This window comes from Lissotriton helveticus, chromosome 10 (assembly GCF_964261635.1).
Source record: "Lissotriton helveticus chromosome 10, aLisHel1.1, whole genome shotgun sequence".
In the NCBI taxonomy this organism is placed as follows: Eukaryota; Metazoa; Chordata; class Amphibia; order Caudata; family Salamandridae; genus Lissotriton; species Lissotriton helveticus.
This window is the reverse complement of record NC_136071.1, coordinates 196,386,047-196,411,818: the sequence shown is the minus strand read 5'-3', so window position 1 is coordinate 196,411,818 and position 25,772 is coordinate 196,386,047. Positions and strand designations below refer to the sequence as shown.

General features: G+C 43.3%; 1 protein-coding gene across 1 annotated transcript in view; it reads left to right on the top strand.

Annotated features, from left to right (window-relative positions):
* Positions 1 to 6,122: 6,122 nt before the first annotated feature.
* LOC144785116 (retinol dehydrogenase 7-like) overlaps positions 6,123 to 25,772 on the top strand; it is a 59,682-nt gene continuing 40,032 nt past the window's right edge. Inside the window, exons 1-2 of the mRNA XM_078664209.1 lie at positions 6,123 to 6,450; positions 20,055 to 20,313. Coding sequence (XP_078520335.1) covers positions 6,138 to 6,450; positions 20,055 to 20,313 — 572 coding nt within the window. The 5' untranslated portion in view covers positions 6,123 to 6,137. The remainder of the gene's footprint in view (positions 6,451 to 20,054; positions 20,314 to 25,772) is intronic.

The window sequence follows — 25,772 nt, the reverse complement described above, 5'->3', positions numbered from 1 at the left end:
AGATACTTGACATCATTTGTTATACCTTTGGGAGCTTACCACCTTATTAGGATGCGTTGGCATCTGCAGTGGCATGTTTTCAGAGGATCATGAAAAAAGTATTGGATGGGGTACCAGGCTTTTCAGGATGACTTCCAGATTGATGGGAAAGAACTGGAGGAACATGCCAATATGCTTGTAAAGGTGGTGGAGATATTGGTAGAAGCAGGTTTCACCCCTAAGAAAGAAAACTTTAAATTTCGAGTTGGTGCTGCTTTATATTTGGACCATACTATCTCTGTTGAAGTGATTAAACCCAAGTTGGATTTGGTTGATTCTATTCTTAAAGCACCGGCACAGTGGGACAAAGATCATTTGTGATCTTTCCTTGGACAGGCAGAGTTTGACTCCAAATTTATACCACTTTTTCAGGGTTGGACTAGCCTATCTGGGCTTTGTTGAACAAATGCTTGAGATTAGAGTGGTCTGATGCGTGTGGAGAGGCTTTTGAGGCTATCAAAAGTGCATTGGTGGAATGCCTACTCTGGGACACTTTGATGTTTCCAAAAAGACTATTCTAACCACAGATGCTAGCCTTAAGGGCTAGGAGCAATGCTCTCACAGAATGATAGGGGAGGAGAGGGTGGTAGCATTTGCATCCCATTTACTCAAAGATGCAGAAGAAATGTATTCCGTTATCGAGTGGGAAGCTTTGGCCTGTGCATTTTAAATCCTATTTAGGTCTTATCATAGACCGTTACTGCATGTATTTTCCACCAAGAAAGATGACTACCTTATGCCTAGGATTAAGAGGTGAGTGAAGGGGTTGAGTGAATCCAATTTTCAGGTAGATTATGTCACCGGTTTCAGGAACATGGTGGCGGATTGTCCGTCCTAGTTGCCATTGGGCAGGAAAGTGATGTTGACGGATGTTGACCACATCAGCTGAGTCTTTGAGAGTGCGTTACCTAAAGACAGGTGGCAGTTGGCAAGAGAGGGATGATGAAACTAAAGAACTCCAAGAGTTCATAGTTAAGGGTTGGCCAGAGTTTAGGATCCTCTCAGAGGAGATGAATGGGTTTTGGAATGTAAGTGAAGAGTTGAGTTAGAATCGAAGGGAATTGTTCAGAGGCCCACGGTTCATTCCATGAGACGACTCTAGAGAAAAAACTGCGAACTTGAGGCATTTGGGCCACTTGGAGAGGAATCTCACTAAATCATGAGCGAGGGAGTTGTACTGGTGGCCACGATCAAATCGGCACATTGAGAGTACAGTTAAGGAATGTGTTTCGTGTACCAAGAGAGATATGAGTAAAGCAGTATCTAAAACTCTGTTGTCTGCTTTAGAGATTCTGGAAGAACCATGAAAGAAGTTGGGACTGGATTTTGCTGGTCCTTTCCATTTTCTGCCTCCAAGTGAAAGATATGTAATATTATTGATAGATTACATGTCCAGGTGGGTAGTGTCTAAGTGTGTGAGCTCAGTTGATACTTGGGTTGCGATTAGCTTCATGAAAGAGGAGTTTGTTCGTGAAGGTTTGCCCCGTGAAATTGGTGTCCAGCTGACATCTCATAAAATGCAGGAATTTTTAGGAGACCTGTCTATAGTTCACCTTAAGATGGGGCTGTATTCTCCACAAGTGAACAGTCTTGCCGAGTGCATGAATCAAGTGGTGAAATAGTGTGTATAAAAATGCAGTAGAAATGAGAAGGCCTTTGCCGGAGATGTTGAATGAAGTGTGCAGGCTCATTGCAGCACTCCTAGTCCAGTAACGTCCAACTCATCTTTTTTCTGTATGAGGGGTAGAGTTGGAAACACTTAATTGAATTTTGCATGGATAAGTGGAGAAGTGCAAGGGTTAATGCGGTTGAATGGAGAAGTTGAATGAACAAGTGGACATGAGTGAACCCAAAAATTAGTACCAGTGGCTGTGAGGTATGTGTCAGAAGATAAACAAGGAAAAATATGACCAGAGAAACTGCACCAAGTCTCTACTGCGGTTAGTGGGTAAAAACGTACTAGTGAAGAGGCCAGGATTTGTGAGTAAGGGTGAACCAGGGTACATGGGTCCTTTCAAAATTAAGACAGTCATGAGGAATGTTGTTAAGCTGGATAATGGTGATGTGTGGAGTATGTCTAGGCTGGTGAAATGGAATGAAACAAATCCCGACAGCAGCAATGCCAAATCCTAGTTCGAAGGAAAATGTTAGGTCTGGTACTTGAAGGGCCGGCTTTAAGGCGACGCGACCAATGTGTTGTGACCTCACTGGGCGCTGACTTGAAGTGGGGGCACTGTGTTTGGCAATAACTTATGATTGAAAAGCACTGGCTGAAGAGTTCCTTGTGCGTCCAGCTTTCAGGCAGCAATACAAATGTCAAGATAACTCCTGATTAATGTTCCTACTAGAGAGAGAAACTGGAGTTTTGTTTAGTGGCAGTTTTGACTCACCATAAAGTAGCGCAGGGGGCTAAAATCCATGCTGCCAAGATCACATCTGTATTTTATGTGGATAGCTAAGTGGATTAGTAAAGCCAGCATTTACCAGCACTTTAAAACAAATGAAATGTATGTGAGAGAAGGGTTATGGAGAGATGAAGGGCACTTTTGCTGGGGGGGTAGGGGGGAATCCATGGAGGAGGTCATGGGGGTGAGGGAGGGGTCCCAAAAAAGATTGTTCCACTGGGCACTACCAGCTCTAAAGCTGGCCATGGGTACTTGTGAGCGAAGTGTTCCACAGGATAATCACTGTGGTGGTTATGCTTTTTAATTGATTCCCAGACATACCGAGAGATCTTCTGCCAGACCCAAAGGTGGAAAGATTATGTGGTATCTTAGTTATGCTTGTGTGGTAGCAGCAGTATATTTGCTGCTAAGGTGTTGTAGTCACATGATACTTTGAGCTTTTAGTTTCAGGATATAATGTTTTTCCTTGTTATGTATAGTTTGTCTATTAATTATTTTGTGATTTCTGCAGTTGCAGATATATTTTTTTGTGGTACTTGTGATTTTAATTTGTGTACTCATTTGCATCCCAGGTTGTATTGTTTTTTGCATTTATTATTTGTATTGCTGTGAATGGTTTCCTATGTTATTGTGGGAATGGATATGTTTTGAGCTTGGAATGCAAATATGTAAACTGTTTCCTAAGGGTACTTGTCATCCTGGAATGATGGGTCGAGAGGATTCCAGGATGACAGTTGGAGCTGTGGACTGAAGGAGTGTGGCATCTAACTCTTTGTTGGTGCAGGCATTTCCAATATAGTTCTGTAAGGCACTTGCCTCATTTGTCTCTTCTTCGTGTGAACTTTTCAACAGATATACTTCAAAGAAGTATTTTCAGACAAAGTGAAAAAATATTTCAGTAGGAAATAAACCATCTTTCTCTATATTTGTTGAACATTGGAACTCTCTGTAGTTGATCAGACCTTAGTGAAGACACATGACCACTGAGATACCAACAACCAAATCTTTAATACTCAGAGTGAGAGTCTAAGACCTTAATCCTTTGCCCACAAGTAATTCAGTCCTATGTTGGATCAAACCACAACCATTCAGCGCTTTTTCGCTGTAATTGGTTACCATAAATGTACTTTTAACTGTGTGTTTTAAGAGTTTTTTTTAAAACATACATTACAGTCCTATAACCAATTATACTCATAGCTTCACTTCAACACTTTTTTTCAGACAATTTCTGTGTTTTTCACAACATGCTCCTTTGAGATTTCAACCTCTGGATGGACAACCTCTGCTGTGCATTACCTTCGGCTGTGCCAGAGTTATCTCCTTAGTTCTCATCCGCAGCCTCGTCTCCCCTTGCTTCTTTCTATGCGTACACTTTTTGGCTAGACAGTGACCTCCAATTTTGCAAAGGAAACAAATTGAAGGGGCAAAGACAGCAGGAGGACAGAGAGGTCAAAAGAATGAAATAGCATGAAAAGTGAAGTTGAGGCAGACGGGAGATAGAAATGAGGTGGAGAAATACGTGAGATACTTCCAGTAATTCCTCCTCATTGAGAACGATGGAAAAAAACAGACTAATGTGAGCCAAGTATACCACGGGTACCACCACTACAAAGTTGTAAATCTTTATCCAGTAAACATGGTTGTACTGAGCCCAGGAAAGTGACTACCCACTGTGTTTGGTGAACCACAGAAGTAAACTTTGCATGGCGAGGCCCAGCAGTGAATAGTCTCCTCATCACTACTCTTCTGTCTAAATATCCACCTTCATTCCAAGTTTTCGGAAGGATCCTCTCCCAATTATATGATCCAGCAGAGGAGTTTGGCACTGGCAGAGGCTGGGGCACATCTGTAGGAGGTATGCCCATGTGTAGATATAGTCTGCCTGCAGCATGATAGTGGGGCACCTGTGAGCAGGGCACAGTCCCTATAAGTATGAAAAACCCCATTAATGTGTGCAGTTGTAACCTTCCAGCTATTCTTACCTTTGTTTCAAAAGCTCCCTTGCATTTATAACTTTTTGGTAACAAATTGTGGGATTCCTGATCATAAGAGTGACCCCTCAAACTGCTGCTCTGCTGCTCAGAGAAGCCGTTGGTGTGCCTAGGATATGACGGATGCCTTCCATTGGGTCGTTCCAATTTCTAGTCTGAAGGGGGTTAGCCCATGCCCTTTCTACAGAAACTAGATGGTTCTGGTTTTATTAGTTTTAAGGTGCATTAGCCCCCCTTTTAAATTAAGTGTAGTGGACCTGAGCAGATGGAAAGCCTTTATTGATTTATGAGTATAAATGCTCTCAAACATGAGAATAGAATGTTCAATATTGATTACAAATATTGGAACTTGTGTGCACAGCTGGTAGTTTGCCATCACTAGTGGTGTGCCTGTCATGAGATCACAAACATCTTTGGGCCTGATTCCAATTTCTGACTGACCGAAGTCTGTATGACATCGGTCAGGAACTGTAAAGAAACGACCTCCTGTCATTGGTTACAGACCTGCAAGTAGGATGCAACCAAACCCTGTACGGTTGTATGCCTATACCTATCAATGCACGCATGCATTCCGAACAGAATGCATGCTCTCATTGAAAGAGCAGGGGTGCAGTTCATCGCCGCACTCCGTGGCAGGCAGGCTCAAGGTACCTGCTACCGGGTGCAGGGATTAACAGGGTGAAACCATAGGTGCCCCCTAGGCTACCATTCAGTGGCCTCGCACCCATGCATTTTTGTGCCGGAAAGACAGACACAAAAAGGCAGTGGGAAACTGCCATCGTACAACCTCGACCAGAAAGAGCCGGCTGGGGGAGCACTGAAGGTTTTTTTCGGATGGTGGATGGACTATCCAAGCCCGTCGTAAGCCATCTGGTAACCGAGTCAGATTCCTTTCTGACTGAGCCCGTCAGAATGGCTCGGTCGGAAAGGAATCTGAACAGCACATTCCGTTGCGGGCAGAAGGGCTCCGACTGTCTGTCAGAGCCCTCCTGCCCGCAACGGAATTGGCCCATTTGTTGAGTCTGGAAGTTGGTCTCAAGATGAATGGAAACGGTCCACTCCTTCTATTTTGTCTTGAGGACCCCTTTGAGTGAAATAAACAAAGTTTCTTATCAGAGCAAGGCCATGGTGAATATTTACATAGGAAATTGGATTTAAGCAGAGGACCAACACAGGGCATTCTGGGAAGAGTGCAATACATGCTCTTCTCAGATGGTCCTCTGAAAAGGAAAACTCTGTCCTCAACTCGTTTAAAATTCTGTACTACAGAGGATGCACTGACCCGCATTGGCAATAATATTGCCTAATAAACAGGTCTAGAACATATAAGCTGGAGCTCACCTCCAGCATGTTGAACACCTTCTTAAAACATTTTCTAAATATTGTTTACAAAAATATTGTTCTAATGGGTGTAGATTTTCTATGATTAATTGGACAATAATATCGCTCCAATATTCTGGTACCACTTCCTTCCTTGATGATGTTGCATTGCACATTTTCACTTTGGCCTTAATCATCATTTTTAGCAAGCTTTGTTGAACAGCTGTAGAAGGCTCTTATTGTGAGGCAGTTCTCAATATTGTTTAGTCAGACCTGCTGAATTCGGGGCCTTCTAGTTTTTGCTGAAATGCTTCAATCATTCGGTCATCAGACTGTTTTCATCTCTTCTTCACCAACTACAGGCACGGTCTGAGACTCCAAGATGCTGCTGTACCTGACTGCACTACTGGGCCTGTACTTTCTCTTTCGCTGGTACAGAGAGAGGCAGAGGGTCCCCAATCTCACTGATAAGTATGTGCTGATCACTGGCTGCGACTCTGGCTTTGGGAACGAGCTGGCGCGGCAGCTCGACGAGCGAGGACTGCGGGTGCTGGCAGCGTGCCTGACGCAGAAGGGGGCGGAGCAGCTTAAGGAAGCCACCTCCCAGCGGTTGCAAACAGTGATATTGGATGTCACCAACAACACGAGTGTAGCTGCCATGGCACAATGGGTCAAGGAGCAAGTGGGAGACCGAGGTGAGGACAGAAAATTAAATTACTCTTTCATTATTAAAGAGTCTTTGTACCTTTTTTAAAATCACAAAGTCAGCAATATTGTTTTAGCCAGAGTTGTTAACATGCTATGAGAATATTTAGCAATTAACAGTTTCATTGGTAATACCAGAGAAGAGCTGATAAAAATGGCAGTAATTCACCAATATGATAGGGCTAAGACAAACGGCATCACTTGACATTCGACCGTATCCCTGAATTACATCACAGGAAGAGACATCATATTACATGTGTCCATGAAAACGTTGTAAAAAGTGATGTCACAAGATCTCAGAACACAATGGCATGACAGATATAGAAAAGTATATACATACCTGTCAAATTAATAAATGACACTCAAGAAAATAGGCCAATTTATCTTTTAGTTATCTATTTATTAACAAATAGTGCAGCCCGGAGATGTGAAATGTGCAACCATGAGATGACCATGCACTGCCATCAAAAGCCAGGAACGGCCTTCATGTGTCCGGGTACAGCCATCAAATCATCCTATATCGTAGTGCGATGTTCTGACAGAATATTAAGAATTAAATATCGAGATGCAGAAATATTGAGTTGTAAATAATGTGATGCACAAATATCATGTGCAAGAATATTTTTGACCCGATTATCAATTTTCTAAGGTAAGTAATATTGATGTTAAAAAATATCTGTTAATATAGTTTACAAAAATATCTATGTTGTTAAGATTGATGTTAAAAATACCTATGTTGATTTTTGCTGGCAAAACTATCATTAATAATATCATTTTTTAATTATTTGTATGTATTTTAGGAAATATTTTATTTGTTTGTTATACATTATTTGTATAACTATTAATGTTTTTTAATATAGTTTGTAAATTTGTTGTTTTTATATGTAATTTAATAGTTTATAGTAATTTGTAGTGCTGTAGGGGTTGTGGGATTTATAGGGGTGCAAGGTGGGAAGTAAATTAATTTTAAATAATATTAATAATTTAATTGATAATTATGTAAAATATGTAAATCATTTTTTTAAAGTACGTTTTAGGTACGGGTTGTGGGGTTTGTAGGGGTATAGGGTGGGGAGTAATTTATTTATAATTAATTAATTAATGATTAACTTTTAATTATTAATTATCTTAATGATAATTCATTATGTAAATTGAATATTTAATTGAATTTTTTATTTATATATTTGGTGCGTGTTGTGGTTTTTGTAGGGGTAAAGGGTGGGAAGGAAATTGATTGTAATCATTAATTAATGCTAACTATTAGTTATTTCATAATTAGATATGTAAATTGTGTAACTGAGATGTTTTTAAGTTGTATATCAGGTGCAGTTTATTGGATTTGTAGGGGTGAAGGGTGGAATGTTAAATATATTTAATATATTATCAGATAATTATTAGTTGTTTAATTGGCAATTAATTACTTAAATTGTGTAATTAAGATATTTTTTAAGTTGTACATCAGGTGTGGGTTGTTGGGTTTGTAGGAGGTATAGGCTAGGATGTTAAATAGAATTACTGTATTTTTAATTCTTAGAATAAGTTGTTATGGAAATTATGTAATTAAGATATTTATAAAGTTGTGTATTAGGTGTGGGTTATTAGGTTTGTATGGGTTAAGGATGGGAAGTTAAATATAACTAATTTATTATTAGTTAATTAATATTCATTGTATTTGATAATTATCTAACATATGTAAATAATATATTTTTAAAGATATGTTTTTAGTATGTGTCATTTATTTTGTAGCAGTATCGGTTGGTCAGTTAACACCTTGCCTGCTAGGGCTTTTCCCGCTGGGTGCTGAGGTCCTTGGATTCCCATTGTTCATGACAAGGTCAGCTCGTCATAAGCACAGCTCCAGTAAACTGCATGACGAGCTGACCTTGTCATTAGCATGGAAGTGGTTAAGTAATACATGTAAAACTAGTAATTCATTAATTGAAAATTGTGTTATTTATTTGTTATGTATTAACTGTGTTATGTTTTTTAATTGTAAATAACATTATATTGGTTGGTTGTTATGATTGTGTGAATATAGTGTGGTATTTTAATTATATTGATATTTGTTATAATTTTAACATGTTATTAAATATTGTAATGTTATTTGTTTACCTTTCTTAAAATGTACATATCATTTTTATATTTAAATATTTATATTTCTTGTTATTTATTATAGATGTTAAAAAGTTTAATTGTTTGAAGTGAACCACTCTCTCACTACTGTTGCACATACTAGAGTGGAAAATAGTACATTTTACCCTCCGCAATCCAAAACTTTCCTACTGTTGCCCTGACTAAAGTGGGAATAGTACATTTTACTGCTTCCGAGTCCAGTGTTTGCCTTAATGTTGCACAGACTGGAGTGGGAATAGTAAATTGTACCCCTCTGCAATCCAACACTTTCCCTACTGTTGCAGTGAGTGGCATGGGAACAGTAATTTTTACCCCTCCTGAGATTAACGCTTTACCGACTGGAATTTATATATCCGTTTGATATTTAGATATTTATATTTCTTATTATTTCATATAGTTGTTAAAATGTTTTATTTGTTTGAAGTAAACTACTCTCTCTCTACTGTTGCACATACTAGAGTGGAAAATAGTACATTTTACCCCTCCGCAATCCAACACTCTCCCTACTGTTGCCCTGACTGAAGTGGTAATAGTACACTTTACCCTTCCTGAGTCCAACACTTTCCCTATGGTTGCGCAGACTGGAGTGGGAAAAGTGTATGTACTATTCCTACAATTGTATTGTTTTGTTTATTTTATTTAAATTTATATTACTATGACATTTCTGTGTATTTAAAATGACATCATTTTTAATTAGTTATATTTGTAAAATGTAATATTTTTTAGTAACATTTATTTATATTGTTCACTTGTTATGTGTAATAAATTGATCTGTTTAAAAAGAAATTCTAGTTTATTTGTTACAATTTTTTATTCATTGTGTATAAATGTGTGTGCATGTATATTTGTTTGTTATATTAAAGTTTGCAAAATATTAGTAACTTGTAATATAAATTAAAATTATTATATATAATCGTTTTAAATTATATATGTCTAAATATAGACACATACATACATATACATGAATTTATGTTTTTTTAAACTAAGTGTAACATGTATATATATCATTCAAATATATTTAATTTGCATTATATTATTGTTACATGTTTATATATTTACTATTTTTAAATATATATATCTTAAAAAACAATATTTTTGCAATTGATATTAGTGCGCTATGATATTTTTCCCCACATTTTTGTCATTTACTTTATAAGTATAGAAAAACACTATTTCTGTCGTCAATAGTTGAAATACCACGATATTTAGGGTTTTGATATTTTGGCAGTAAACCTCCTAGTGCAGCTACTATGTGCCCAGGCACAACTTCCATATGCCCAGAGTGGTCTCTTCATGCTCCAGGAATGCCTCACATGCCCAAGTAACGGATCATATTCTCAGGCACATACATACTAAGGCAGGTGGAATCAAAACATGCCCTGGTATAGCCTCATGTGCCCATATGTAGCCATCACAAGTCCAGATTCAGCCGTAATAAGACAGGTACAGCCATTACATGCCCCGGTGTAAATTCAAGTGCCCATGCATAGCCATGATAAATCCAGATACAGGTAATATAAGGCCAGTGCAACCATTACATGCACTGTTATAGCCTCATTTTCCCATGTATACCCACCATAGGTTCTGAATCAGCCACAATAAGACTGGTGCAGCTTCTTTTCACCACATACTGGCACAAAATATCAGGTACGTTCTGTCCAAATTCAGTCTCACATGTGTAAGTTCTAGCTCATATATCAGAAAACAGCTTCATTTCCCAAGGATCTGGATCACATGCCTAGATACTAGCATGATCAGGTCTGGATTGGCTGTAGCGGGCCCCCGGAGTTTACCCGGTGGGCTGCCAAGGTGGGGGCCTGTTTTAGACCCCTGGGGGGCCGTTTTTGTTACTGGGGGCCAGTTATAGACCCCTGGGGGGCCGTTTCTGTTACTGGGGCCAGTTTTGCAACATAGGTGCAATATCGGCCCCCAGCAACAAAAGCGGTACAAATATTTTCTTCCACCCCGCCACCCCCGTGGTCGGCCGAGCTCTTTGCCAGGGTCGGTTTCTGTTCCTAGTACGGCCCTGAGCATGATATAGTAAGTACAACCTTAAATGCCCAAACCAAGCCTACTATAACCCAGTACAGGCTATCATACAAACCTAATTCCATCTTATGGCAATGGCAAATACACGAGCCTAGGTGTAGCCATCATAACCCCAGCAAATCCTAATATGCAAATGTACAGCCCCTGGTATACCTCATGCGCACAAGCAGTATCTTCACATAGCAAAATGCAGCCTTAGTTGCTCAGGCTGTTATCATGTGCGAAGTATAGCCTCATATACCTAGTTATGTGGCAAATGCAGGCTCATACTCCTTTTGAACTCATTTATTCCTAAGGTGCTGCATTCATGTGCCCTTGAAAAGCATAAAGGTTGACACTAATGCCATGCCCTAGTGGACCAGGCCATATTGCAAATGGACCTAGTATGCATTTTATTTAACTAATATATTTAGTATCCTGTGTTCTGGCAAGTTGCTCCAAAGCCTTTGGTTAGTGATGAAAAAGCCAGACCTCCTGCTTTAGTCCCCCTTAATTAGAACAAGGAGCTCTTTCCCGGGTGAACACAAAACCCTACATGAGTGGTCTAGAGGGATGCTCTTTCTTATATGGCAAATCACCAGAAATTACCTTATATATTGAGGTTTAAACTTTTAATTGGACCATTCCTGAATTGGTCACCAATGCAAAGACTGTACCATACAGGAGAGATTTTTCTAGCGGTGAAAATTACTCCCATGTGGAGCTTTACATTGTTGTTTTTGTTGTTACAATTGTTAAGATACTTCTACTAGATAATATTCTCCTTGTTCAAGCTTAGCTAGTTTATGCACTCAAAGATCAGATTATGTTGATCAGGCTTAACATTTCGTGTGTGTGCTGGTGAAGAATTAGGGCTGATTACTACTTTGGCGGTGCGGCACCGGGTCCTCCCCGCTTCAGCTCTGCCAAAGCTGTAGTCAGGGCACCAGCTTGCCAGATTAGGCGTTTCCTCCTGTCTGGAGAGCTTTGTTTTTGACATTACAATGGCAGTGCCCTGGAAATGGGCACCGCAATGGGAATGCCAAAAACAGTTCCTCTATGTATGACAGGACGCAGAGACATAAGGGGGCCCTGTTCCCTCTGTGCCATGGTTTTCACAGTGGTGGAACTGCCATGAAAACTACGGTGGAAAGGAAACTTGTAATATTCTTGGTGGGATTGTCTGTTCCCTGGCGGCTCTGGCATGGCAATGGCCGTCTGACCGCCCTAATTTTAATAGGGCGGCCTGGAGACCTCCATAGCTCACCCCTGCGAGTTTAGTGACCCATGGAACTCCAGACTCATAATTAAGGCCCCAGTGTTTCATCAGTATAATTATGAAGTGACACACCAATTTCACAGAGAATCTCATTAAGTGGGCTGAATATATATAATAATTAATGATGAAGAAGTACATGGCCCTGGTGGAATCCATAATGACATGGGCAAACCATTGACTTCCTTCCCGTTTGCACCGGAGTATAATTATCCAATAGGACAAGGAGGAAAAAGGTTTTGTAGCCAACTCATATGCTTTTGACACCTATGTGAGAAGCTGGCCTGATATGTGATGTCCACTCTTCTAGTGGGCACCCTGTATCAGTTCAAACAACCCTTATGGTGATGGTTGTAAAGTCAACCTTATAGACCAGCTATCCTAGTGGTAGCATGGACAGAGCAATCTTAGGCTAAACTCAAGAGGGCATGTGAAGCCAGCTGTTTTACCATATGTAACCCCTTTAATATCAAATGAAAAGACACCACACAGGTTATATATAAAATATATATATTTATTTACTAACACAACCCCTCTGAACTCTTTATGAGGTCAGAGGCACAAGCACATAACAAGATACTTAATTATCATACAATAAGTTGCACAATATACAGTAGAGCCCTAGGGGCACGTGTAACCATATACTAAAATAGTGGTATAAGAACCACGTCGCAAACAAGGAATAGGCCTAGGGCCTAGGGAATCGCTGGGGCTACGCTGTACTACCAAAGGTTAGGAAGCAGGAGGCCCACTGGAGGCGTGTGCAGTGTCTTAACACATACACGCGAGTTACCATATAGTTATAATGGGAACAAAAGAATTGGAAACTAGTTCTTTTAGGACACTTCCGGATGGACTAGGAGAAAGTTACTAAAAACTAGGACACTAGGATAGTTAATACCCACAGGAGCAGTCAGACGCGGTCGCTCCCTGGCTTCAGCTTCCTGCATCTGGTATCGTAGCCTGCTTTCACTGTGATACTGCTGCCACATTGCGTCCTTTGGTGCCTGCGCTCTTTCGTGAACTCATTAATTTGCCGCATTGCCGAATATAGCGTAACATTGTGCCACTTGGAGAATACTGCTTACTGTGACGATTGTGTGGGCTCGCTTTGCACTGTGTAATTGTCTGTGCCTGATTGTGCCTGCGCCTCTGCAAACCCCATTTACATTGTGTTTCCTTAGTTGTTACCGCCATCTTGTTTGTTGTGCCTTCCAGCCCGCCCCTACACCCAGCGCCCGCCTCCCAGCTGACCCTCCCTCACACAGGATAGATATTGACGACCTCTCTCACCGCAGCGCCGTGACCGTCCTGACTCCGTCAGACGCGGTCGCTCCCTGGCTTCAGCTTCCTGCATCTGGCATCGTAGCCCGCCAAAGGTAAGCCCGTCTACGCCCGTCCGCGCCTGGACCGCGCCCAGCGCCAAACCCCCTGGTCCCCGCGAACCCCTCTCCACCCGCATAACGTACGACTTCGCCACCCTCCTAGCCCTTAACACCGGACGCACATCACAATGCTACGAGGCTGCCCCAGGACATACCCACGGCCCATTCGCCTGCCACTCCTGCAAGTTCGCCTGCAACAAGACCCCCACCAAATCCACTAACCCCACACACAGACCCGACCCTAACAACCTGAAGTGCATCCTGCAGAACACTCGCTCGATCCACAGACACGCCACTGAACTCTGGGACCTACTCGACACTGCTTCACCGGACGTCGCCTTCCTTACAGAAACCTGGATGAACGCCTCTTCAGCGCCCGACATCGCCGTAGCCATCCCAGACGGCTACAAGATCATCCGAAAAGACCGCAACAACCAAACAGGAGGAGGCATCGCCATCGTCCATAAGAACACCATCAGAATCACGACCAGCTCCGACGATAACCTTACAACCGCCGAACACCTCCACTTTCAGATCCACACCAACCCCAGGACCACACTTAGAGGCACCCTCATCTACAGACCACCAGGAACCTGTAAACAATTCAGCGAAGACATCACTGACTTCATCAGCCCACATGCTCTCGCCTCCGAAAACTACATTCTACTGGAAGACCTCAACTTCCACCTGGAAAAGAAAAACAACAGCAACACCACCACCCTTCTGGACAACCTGGCCAATCTTTGTCTCAAGCAACTTGTTGACACCCCCACCCATTTAGCCGGACATACGCTCGACCCAATCTTCACCGCCAGCAAGCACATCTCCTTCGATCACACCACAGCTCTCCATTGGACGGACCACAGTTGTGTTCACTTCAGCTACAGAACTACCTCGACCCACAACCCCCCACAACCTATTCCACGAAGAAACTGGAACAAAATCAACACCGACCAACTGCTCACATCGCTCAATCAAAACACGCCCGCCCTCCCATTGGACCCAAACCAAGCGGCCACCAAACTCAAACAATGGATCACTCACAGCGCTGACGAACTAGCACCCTTGAAAAACCACCAAACCAAACAGGGCAGCAAAAGAGCGTCCTGGTTCAACGAAGACCTTAAGAAATCCAAGAAACTATGCCGTACTCTCAAGAAAACATGGAGAAAAAACCCAACCACTGACAACCTGACCACCCTCAAGACAGCCACGCGCAAACACCACCAACTGATCCGATGCACCAAGAAGTCAGCATTCAAGGATCGACTCGACAACAGCGCCCAAAACAGCAAGGAACTATTCAACATCGTCAAAGAATTTACCAACCCCACCACAGCCTCAAACGACATCACTCTCTCCCAAGAACTCTGCGACTCCTTATCCTCTTTCTTCTATAACAAAATCGCCAACATACATAACAGCTTTGAGAACACTTCCAAAGAACAGTCCACTCCACCCACCTCCGAACCTAAACCGCCCCCTAACATCCTTAACGCCTGGAACCCAATCACCACTGAAGACACCATCCGCCTAATGAACTCCATCCATTCAGGCTCTCCAACCGACCCCTGTCCCCACCACATCTTCAACAAAGCAGACTCCATCATCGCACCCCATCTCCGTGATATCATCAACTGCTCCTTCAACTCCGCTACCTTCCCAGAAAGCTGGAAACACGCCAAACTCAGCGCACTCTTGAAGAAACCCACAGCGGACCCCTCTGAACTCAAGAACTACCGCCCCATTTCCCTCCTCCCTTTCCCTGCCAAAGTCATTGAGAAAGCTGTCAATAGACAGCTCGCTGCCTTCCTTGAATCCAACAACTCCCTCGACTCCTCACAGTCCGGCTTTCGAGCCAAACACAACACCGAAACCGCCCTTATTGCAGCGACAGACGACATCCGAACACTACTGGACAACAGAGAAACAGTTGCCCTCATCCTACTTGACCTCTCCGCCGCCTTCGACACGGTCTGTCATAGCACCCTCATACAACGCCTAAGCAACATCGGCATACAAGGAAAAGCCTTAGATTGGATCATCTCGTTCCTCTCCGGGAGGACCCAGAGAGTCCGACTCCCCCCATTCAAATCAGAGGCCACCGAAGTCATCTGCCGAGTACCACAAGGATCATCACTTAGTCCCACCCTCTTCAACGTTTACATAAGTCCCCTCGCTTCCATCGCGCGACATCACAACCTCAACATCATCTCCTACGCTGACGACACCCAACTGATCCTTTCCCTTACCAAAGACCCTAACCCCGCCAAAACCAACCTCCACGAAGGCATGAAAGAAGTAGCCGAATGAATGAAAAACAGCCGCCTAAAACTTAACTCAGACAAAACGGATGTCCTCATCCTAGGATCATCCCCCTCTGCCTGGGATGACTCATGGTGGCCATCGGCCCTGGGCACGGCACCCATACCCACAGACCACGCACGTAACCTGGGCTTCATCCTAGACTCCTCCCTCTCGATGTCCAGACAAGTCAACGCCGTCCTATCCTCCTGCTTTAACGTACTTCGTATGCTCAAAAAAATCTTTTGCTGGATCCCCACCGAAACAAGAAAAACTGTCACCCACGCTCTGGTCACTAGCCGACTGGACTATGGAAACACCCTCTACGCCGGAACCACTTCCAAATTACAGAAAAAACTCCAACGCATCCAAAACGCCTCAGCCAGACTCATACTGGACATCCCCCGTCAAACTCACGTTACCGGTCACCTGAAAGACCTCCACTGGCTTCCCGTCAACAAGAGAATAACGTTCCGTCTCCTCACACATGCACACAAGTCCCTCTACAATCTTGGACCCGAATGCCTCAACACACGACTTTCCTTCTACACACCGACCCGCCAACTAAGATCCTCCAATCAAGCCCTCGCTGCAGTCCCACGCATTCAAAGATCCACCATGGGAGGAAGATCCTTCTCCTACCTGGCGGCCAAAACCTGGAATTGTCTCCCCACACACCTCCGCCTCACCCAGAACCACATTTCCTTCAGGAAGGAACATAAAACCTGGCTATTCGTTAAATAATGCACCCCCTTCCCCCAAGCGCCTTGAGACCCTCTGGGTGAGTAGTGCACTATACAAATCCCTGAACTTGAACTTGAGCACCGGAGTACTCGCGTTACCTCACCCACAGGAAGCGGGAGCATAGGTGTCAAAGTGTGTCGGGTTTCGTTGCTGAATCCTATGGAGCCTTGAAGAAAGATGCTGCAGGCGACCAGGAAAGAAGTGTCCGGGTGGATCCAAGGGCGGATCGAGGATGAAGAGTACCTGAAAGCCGAAGGGGCAGAGTCTGGGTCTCTAGCCAGTGACCAGGAAGGAACCAGGAAGGAACCAGGCGATGTCGTGAAGCAATCAGGTGATGTTGTGAAGCTTGTCTCTGCAGCCATGTGGTCCAGGAGGTGTCGAAGACAACCAGGAGCTTGGCACGGACTGTCCCATAAAGGATCTAGCTGTCGGCGGTGTCGGCTTCTGGATTGGAGTCAACAAGCCTTGGCAAAGGCAACCCACGCAGGAATCAAAGATGGCTTCTGGTGCAGACCGGCAAGGTCTGCAGGGCTTCTCCTTTTCAGGGAAGCAAGGGCCAGCCTGGAGAAACCAGGCCAGTGGTGTAGATTTGTAGGTTCATCGTCACAGAGGCCACTAACCAACGGGCAAGTGACCAGACAGACGCCTCAAGCACAAAAACACTAGCAGGCCCCACGCGGCACTCGTGAAGTGTGGAGGGATGTGCGTTGGTGTAGAAGGTGCCCGGGGCTAGGGCTTCTCAATCCCCAATGCACGGCTTCGAGGGTGCCTCGGGAGCTGCACAAGTAGCAAGGTGCATGTTTTTCAAGATGGCCAGTCCCACATCTCTCGTCGCCTCCACGGGTCTCAGCTTTGCTGTGGCTGTGGATCGGGCTCAAGGAAGTCTGGAAGTCTCGTTCTTGTCAGGCTCTATGATTGGACCACAAGGGAGATTCCTCAGTCTTCTATGTTCAGTAGAATGTCGAAGGTCCAGAGTTTCATTTCAAGTTTCAGTTCAGGATAAATCTAAAGTCTCTTGACTCAGCTCCTACCTATATACCAATCTGAGGGGCTGGATTACCTGCTAGGTCCCTTCTATTTGTCCAGTTTCGCGCCAGAGCTGGGGCTGGGGTGGGGCTGGGGTGCTGGAGTGCCCCAGCAACTGGTTTCAACCGGACTATGCATGGAGCACCTTGTGTGCCCCAGGCAGTGTCTCATTTCTTTCAGCCCTCCCTATCCCAATACACTATGGCCTGCCTGGGGTGGTGCTAGAACCTCCCAAGACAGGAAACCTATTGTCCAAGCCTCCCTCGCTGGAAGGACTCCCAGCAGCAGGAGGTCAGACTTGTGTCTGTGGCAGCAGCATCCATTTTGTGATGCTGAGGCTCTGGTTAACTTTAACCTGGATTAGTAGGAACAACATGTCTTCTCCCTCTAGAAGGGTGGAATGCTACCCCCGTTGCCAGAACTGGCGAGGGGGTAGTGTTCCAAAGCGCATGACACCTTACACGGCATGTTTTGATAAAGCCAAACCAAAGTTAGCATTCAACCGCGAGGATGATAATGCACTTAAGAGTATATGGTATGGCTATATCATAGAACCGCTAGCAGGACATGGTTCCGAAAGCTGCAGACAGGCTCAGCTCATGCTAGAGCCTCATCTCACATAAAACCAAGGACTCTGCCTCCAGGATTGTTAAGGCCTGCCGTAGGAGTGACTTATAGGTGCATATGTGTCTATATATAATGTTAGATATAGGGATACTATATTTAAGCAAGGGGTGATTACAAGACCTTGCCCCAGCTGAGGGATCAGCCAGTTGTGTCAATGTGGAGGGCCAGCCCGGGGTGGCATAATACATGCTGCAGCCCCTGGTAGGCCTTGGATTCACCTATGCCCTGGGTACCTAAGGTACACTGTACAGGGGCTCACAAAGGTGACCCAATTCCCAATTGGATATGTACCTAAAGTACATGGTATGAATTTAGAGAGAGAACAGAGAACAGCTGGGCTGTGGGTCTGATTAGCAGGCCCAAAGCCACATTAAGTCGAAAACCAGTAAAGCAAAAAGCAAAAAGTGGAGTGACCATAGGAAAGCAGACCCTACTCTCCTACAACCAACGCAGCCTGTGCAATAAGGTGATGTGGTCAAGGGTTATGTAGGCCATAACTGTATCTAATAACATGAGCAGGCCTCACATTTTTGTCCATTACCTCAAGAACGGTGTTTTCTACAACTAATAAGGTTGTGTATGTTCCTCAAATTAGTAGTTTTTATCACCATGTAGATTGAAACTAGGGACAGATTTACCAAGAACTTGTGTTATCCGTGCGCCACGCAAGTCGACACAAGGCAACACAAGTGCTTAAGTGAGATTAATAAAGCTATGCAAATTGATATTTGTGCAGCATTGCTTCACTTTCAACCCACAAATGAATGCAATATAGTGCCTTGCACAGCCTAGCGTAACCGTGCGCTGAGAAGGAGTTATATAGGTGGAGCATGGGCATTCCTGTGCATTTACCCATATATTTTGAGGTAAATCCAGATTCAGTAAAGTCAGTAAATCTGGGTTTGTGTCAAACAGGAGCTCCTTAGTGACCTTTCTGTAACGAGAGACACATCTGTATTGCTTCTTGTTGCTTTCTTGCATGTGTGCTGCGATCTGTATCATTCTGTAGCACACATACACAAATGAATGTACCTCCAAGTAGTTGTTTTTGTGCAGGAAGACCTTCCTGTACAAAAACCACCTTGATCACAACACTGGTACCTTGCGGCATGGCGCAAGGGTGCCTGCATTCGTGCCAGGCTAACAGAAAAGCGCCAGTGCACAGACAAAGACGTTTGCCTTATCTTAGTAAATATTGTGTCCCTTTCATGCGACACAGCGCAATAAGTTCCCTTGCTGTGTTTCATTGCCTGAAAGTATAGTAAATCTGAGCCTAGGTTTTTGTTCGACGATGTGTGATCGAAGATGTGTGATCCGAGATCTTTTAAGTTCTTTTTATACATCACTTGTTCGAAATGACTCATTAAAAAAAAAGTGCAAGGCAGGAGACAGTTGCAGGATGTAACAATACTTAGTAATTGGACTCCAAATTACATAGCTGGATTCATATTTTGAACTATTTGTTTCATTTCATCCATAAATACCCACCTTAAGAGAAACTGGTCTTGAACCATTACCAACTCCCCCAGGTCTTGATCTGAGACAATAGTTTTTGCGTTGAAGTCTCCTGCAGTAAAACACAGCTATTAGTTCCACTGTGGCAGTGGTTAATTGGAGCTGGTGGTTTCTGATGCCGACCAATGGCACTTAATTGTCACCCCTGGCATTTATAACAATATGCCACATGGAGACGCTGTTTGTCTAATTTAGTGTTGTGCACAACAGCGGTTTATTAATTAACATGCATTTAAAATGACTAATATCTGCCTTCCAAGCCATTCCTATAGCTTTGGGGGCCTGGAATAGTCTGAATTGTCATACTTGTGTGAGTGTGATGGTTATTAGTTATGTTGGTACTGTCATTGGCAGCTCTGGCAGCGGCAATGGGTGGTGGAAACTGCAATGGCCTCCTAATGAGGGCCCTAGCACTTTTTCTTTTTTTTTTTACAAACTAAGCATTGCATTGTGAGTGTTGTCTCTTGTAGGCCTGGGGAGGTCCAGTGCATTATTTATGAACTCTCAGACCACTGGAGGTCTTACATGTTGTACTTTTTTCTTCTTTTCTGTGCAGGGCTTTGGGGCCTGGTAAACAATGCTGGGGTTGCGTGCCCAGTAGCTCTCAATGAGTGGCTGTCGGTGGACGACTTCAGGCGGGTGATAAATGTGAACTTGATCGGTATGATAGACGTGACACTTGCCTTACTTCCTCATGTGAGGAAGGCTTGTGGAAGGATCGTCAATATGTCCAGTATAGCAGGCAGGCTGTCTCTTTTGGGAGGAGGATACAGCATTTCCAAATTTGGAGTGGAAGCTTTCTCTGACAGCCTGAGGTGAGTGTCTTAAAAATTGCAATTTATCTTTTGCTAATTATTGCCTTGGACTATCAACTATGGCCTATATCTAGATTATAAATGTGGTTCTCCAGAATGTAAGCATCGAGAGTGGACCGCCATGTCTACTAAAGAGGATGGCATCAGTGGCGGCTGGTGACATTTGAAAGTGGGAGGGTAAACTTTCCAGATGTACGCAAAATGAAAACATGCATATCTTTACATTATTCTGCTTTTGATACTCCCATCTGAGCTTAGATTGCCCATTAAAACAGCATCCGGCTGGTTTTACGTTTTCTTGTGAGTGCGTAATTTTCATTTAAAGTAAATGACTGAAGCAACTATAAACCAACAATCAAATTGTGGTGTGCTTGTTTCTGTAGTCATGGGTAGTTTACATTTACTGGATTAGCAGTGTGTGATGAAGACACTAGTTCATTCAGTTGAGATAATGGGTTGTTTTAAAAGTAAATACATTGATGATAAATAATAATATTCAGTGCTTAATTTGTTAAAACAAAATTAGTATAGATGCCTAGTTCTTTTATTAAACAGCCGTCACTAAAATCTACCACTAGCCCCCCTGCTTTTGTCTCTGGCACTACCCACTTAAACCCCTGGCACACCCCAAATATGGATTGCAGTGAAAGAGCAATCCCATCTAACTACAAGAAGGTAGCTTTGATGAATTCTGCTTACCATAAAGGTCCAGTGTTTTAGGATGATCAAGCAAGGGAAAAGTTAATGGGAAGAGAACAGCAAGGAGCGAGGCTTGTATGAAAAGAACTGAAAAAATTATCACTAATAAAAATCCCTATACAGATTGTTTCTAGTAGGTATGGAAAAGTCAATAGGTACCTAATATCACGCAGTACTCTTTTTAAGAGTCATAAATGACCCACTACGCAATGTCTGTGCTAAAGGTTCTTTAAAGGTTCTTTGACAGTGCATGAATCTTAAAAGATAAAAAAGCAAAGAGAAAATATTACCATCCACACTTTCTTCCTTGATGCAGATATGCTTTCTTGACTATACGCACAGAAACTCTCATACATACCACAGTATAGTATAGTATGTGCCTAAATAAATACTTTATCCAAGAACCATTAGTCAAGTATCTGATGATTCTCAGAACTCTGTGAGGGAAAGTGTACAGCATCAATGCTGAGAAAGGATCTTGATTATTTATAGACAAATGTCAATGCCTTTGAAGAGGTGCCATATAATAATACACAATGTTTCTTCGAGCAAGGCAATCCGTTGTAAAAGAGTAAACAAAACATATGTCATGTACTTGATTCCAAGCTATATTCCAAGGTTAATCCACAAGATAAGCAACAAAGTCAATGTTCCATGAGAATCCAGGAAATATCACCACCAATCAGCATTTTATAACTCTCAAAAAATTGCAGGCAAAGTACTGGAGAAAATAAGCTGAAATATAAACAGCATCCTCCTAGGTGCTGAATATAGACTCTAAAGTTATGGAGCTAGCACGCTTGTGCGTCTCCGACCCCCACCTCAAAGAGAGCAGCCATTCGTCCATCGTGCTAAAGCTACAAAAGTTCAAAGAGCTCCCAGCGCCATCTACTCTTTCTAGAGGGGCGGGGGGGGGGCGAGGGGTAGAGTAGAGGACACAAATACAGCCTCTGGAAGCTGCCAAATAGCCAAAGTTGTCCTATATTATGGCAGCTTGTGCTTCAAATGGAAAACACCCCTTGAAAACAGCTGAGAGTAGGGCGTGTCTCCTGTGAACGAAGCGGACAAGACCACTTCAAACACTCTCACCACCAGTGCCTCAGTCCTATGCTTCTCTACTTAAACAAATCAGACGAAAGGAATTACGCACAGAGGCCGGCGTGCCGGAAAGACTTTTTATCCCAAAATTCCACCCATCAGCTGGGGAGTATTTAGCCCTCAGAATCATAGGATGCTTAGTTTGCGTGGCCTTCTAAGGAAAGGATAGCATATAATATGTGTACATTGCCGGTGCTTTAAATGGAAAAATAGAAGTCCAGGGACTCAGTAACAGAGTACCTGCTTGTTTCTGAGAAGTGCTGGTACTCTCCAATTAAAAGTATTACATTTCCCTCGAAGTGCCGGTACTCTTCCGCTCAAAAAAAAATAGTGCTGTTACTCAGTACTGGACAGTACCTTTCTTGGGAAAGGATAGGATACTAATATGTGTACATTGGCATTGCCAATAGCCTTACACATCACTATGTATCCTCTTTAATCTGAGGATTATGCAGCTGGCAGCCTTTGCAGAAAAGTCCAGGAATGTCATCATGGGTAACAAAAGAAGGTCTTTTTTGATGGCAAGAGATATTGGATTCACATATGCTGTGTCAAGCCTGTGATTATTGCAGACACCATCCCACCAGGCTTGAAAAGACATAGTAGAAGAGTCTTTCCATGCTTTGGTGAATTGCTGAAACACAACTGCAAGAAATAAATCCAGTACATCAACATTGTCTGAATGAGAAGAGCAGTCCTCTAAAATGCTTCCAAGAAAAATGTTGTTGAAAGTAAAAGGGATGTGTGTGTGAAAAATATAATCTATCTGCTTCCGGACTTTTAACCAAGATTGATATGTGGAAAGACATTCAAATAGGTCACAGGGGGTGGTATTGCAGGACCAACAGGAGGAGGTAGGATATATTCTATGTAGAGCAGCTGGAGAGATAGAGTCTATTGTAAATAAAAAATAACGTTTAGATTGCATTAGCTGCCCTATAGGAATTGAAAAAGAGGTATATAGGTCAGGTTATCTTAAAGAACACTCATCTTAAAGATAAGAAATCGTCCCTTCGGCGCGCTGAAAGACTCTGGAGAAGGGAATACTGCCCCCTTCTGAAAATTCGCTACTTAACTCTACGGCAGGACTATAAGAAAGCTATCATTGAAACTAAATCCACCTATTTCTCATCAAAAATCTTAGCAGCTGAGAATCAACCACGAGAAATTTTCTCGATAGTTAAGGAGTTAGCTTTCTCAGACAGGAGTACATCCAAACCCCTTCCTACACAAACCCTCTGTGACTCAATAAATTCTTATTTTTTGGATAAGGTGCTTAACATTAAAAATAACATTCCCCCTCCCTCCGCTTCTTATGCCGACCCCTGCCCACCAGCCCTGCCGCTCAGTCTAATATCAATTCCTTCCATCACGGAAACTAGGTTCCGGGAAATTCTGCTAAAAGTTAAGTCGGGATCACCTGCTGACATTTGCCCGGCTCGTATCTTGCAGCAGATCTTCTCGGTCTGCACACAGCCCCCGATTATCTTTTTAAACAGTTCCCTCTCACAGGGAATTGTGACCCCGGCCCTTAAAGTAGCTTCTATTGTGCCCATCTTAAAAAAACCAGGGGCCGACTCAGCTATTTCTTCCAACTACCGGCCCATTTCTTTGCTGCCTTACCTGGGCAAAGTGCTTGAGCGGCATGTTGCCGCGGTGCTTGGCTCCCATGTTGAGGCTACGGGTGGCCTGGCATCTTGCCAGGCTGGTTTCCGCCCCAAACACTCTACCGAGTCTGTGGTGGTGTCGGTCCTAAACACCCTCAGGGAGGGTCGGGACCAAAATAAACATCAAGCCCTGGTGCTCCTCGACCTCTCCGCCGCTTTCGATACGGTGGACCATTCCATCTTGCTTTCACGTATCGGAGCGGCGGGAATCGGAGGGTCAGTACTAGTGTGGCTCTCGTCCTTCCTGCGGGATCGCACACAGGCGGTCCGGCTGGGAGAGTTCACGGCAGACCCTGTGAAGATCACTTGTGGTGTTCCCCAAGGTTCCTCTCTTTCCCCTTTATTGTTTAATCTTTACATCTACCCTCTGATCTTTGCACTCCAGCAGCGGGAGGTCGCGGTGTACAACTATGCGGACGACCTCCAGCTGGTTTTTGACCTTTCTTCTTCTCCCCACGCTATCTCTAATTTTCAGTCTATTATGATTTTTATCAGGGACTGGATGAGCCACAACCATCTGAAGCTCAACCCGGATAAAACCGAGTTGGTGCTTACTGGTGGCTCCCCCAGTCCCTGGAACTCTTCCTTTTGGCCCCTCACTCTCGGTACCTCCCCCCTTCCTTCTTCTACGGTAAAAACATTGGGCATAAAAATTAACCACCAGCTCACTCTTCACTCACAGGTTGGTGCTGTTGTTTCTTCTTGTTTTCTTATGCTTCGAACTATCCGCACTGTTTCCCGTTTCTTTTCCCCTCTGGCACTCAAACTCATTATGTCTGCCTTGGTCATCTCCCGGCTAGACTATGCCAATGCCCTTTACAACGGCATTCCGGCATACAGCCTTCGTAAACTCCAGCTTGTGCAGAACCAAGCAGCTCGGCTGGTGTATGGCCTCCCCCGGTTCCATCATGCTACACCTCTGTTGAAGGAACTGCACTGGCTGCCGGTCCGGCAGCGTTCGCTTTTCAAGATGGGGTGCATGGTCTTTCAGGCACGACAAGGAATGGCCCCGGCCTTCATTTCCTCTCTCCTAACCAACTACGTTCCTGTCAGACACCTTCGTTCGTCGGATCGGGCCCTACTGCAAGTCCCCCGTTTTACCAGAAAAAAATGGGGAGGTTCCAACTTCTCCTTTCTGGCTCCGGTATTCTGGAACTCCCTGCCGGACCACCTGCGAAATTTAAAACAATATTCCCTTTTTCGTAAGGGACTGAAAACTTTTCTGTTTACTCAGGCCTTCCCACTTTAAATGTCCCATTCCTGATTTATTGCATGCCGCTAAAGCGCCAAGAAACCGTAATGGTGTACGATGCGCTATACAAGCCTTTTAAATTCAAATTAAATTCAAATTCAGGTTTCCATTGCAGTTCCACATCTGCTTCATCTCGGATCTTCTGGAAAAAGTAGTTAGTTTATTAAATATTTGTGATGCTGAGGGAGAGTTTAACAAAGGGCAGGAGAAGTAAAAGGGATATTATCTGGGAGATGATCATATACCACAGATATTAATTATATATATATATATATATATATATATATATATATATTATACTATGAGGATGGCAAGGAAAAGTATGATTGAGCTAATGGAAAAATAAGGCAAGAATCAATATCAAAGAGTTGATGAATCATCTTAGACCTTTTTCATGCCAAGACTTATTAAAATAAATAATGAAACTATTTTGTGTATGTTTAATGCCAAATTGAGGATTGAAGAAATTGTTCTCTGATATTCTGATGGGAGACAAAAATAAGGCAGAGAATTTTACATGCATTTTTTAGAATAGAGGAAGATAAGGATTGACATTTCTGATTAAAAGATAAACATTCTCGAACAGAAAAAGGGTGAAGAATGTTTTATTCCATATCGTCCCAGAGGGGAGGAATAATAGATTCCTCTTCGATAAGTGAAAAAGAGGCTTGTTTAAGGAAAAATGCTGTGTGGTAAGAATGGAAATTGGAAAAATTAACTACCATATGTTTGGAGCATTTAAG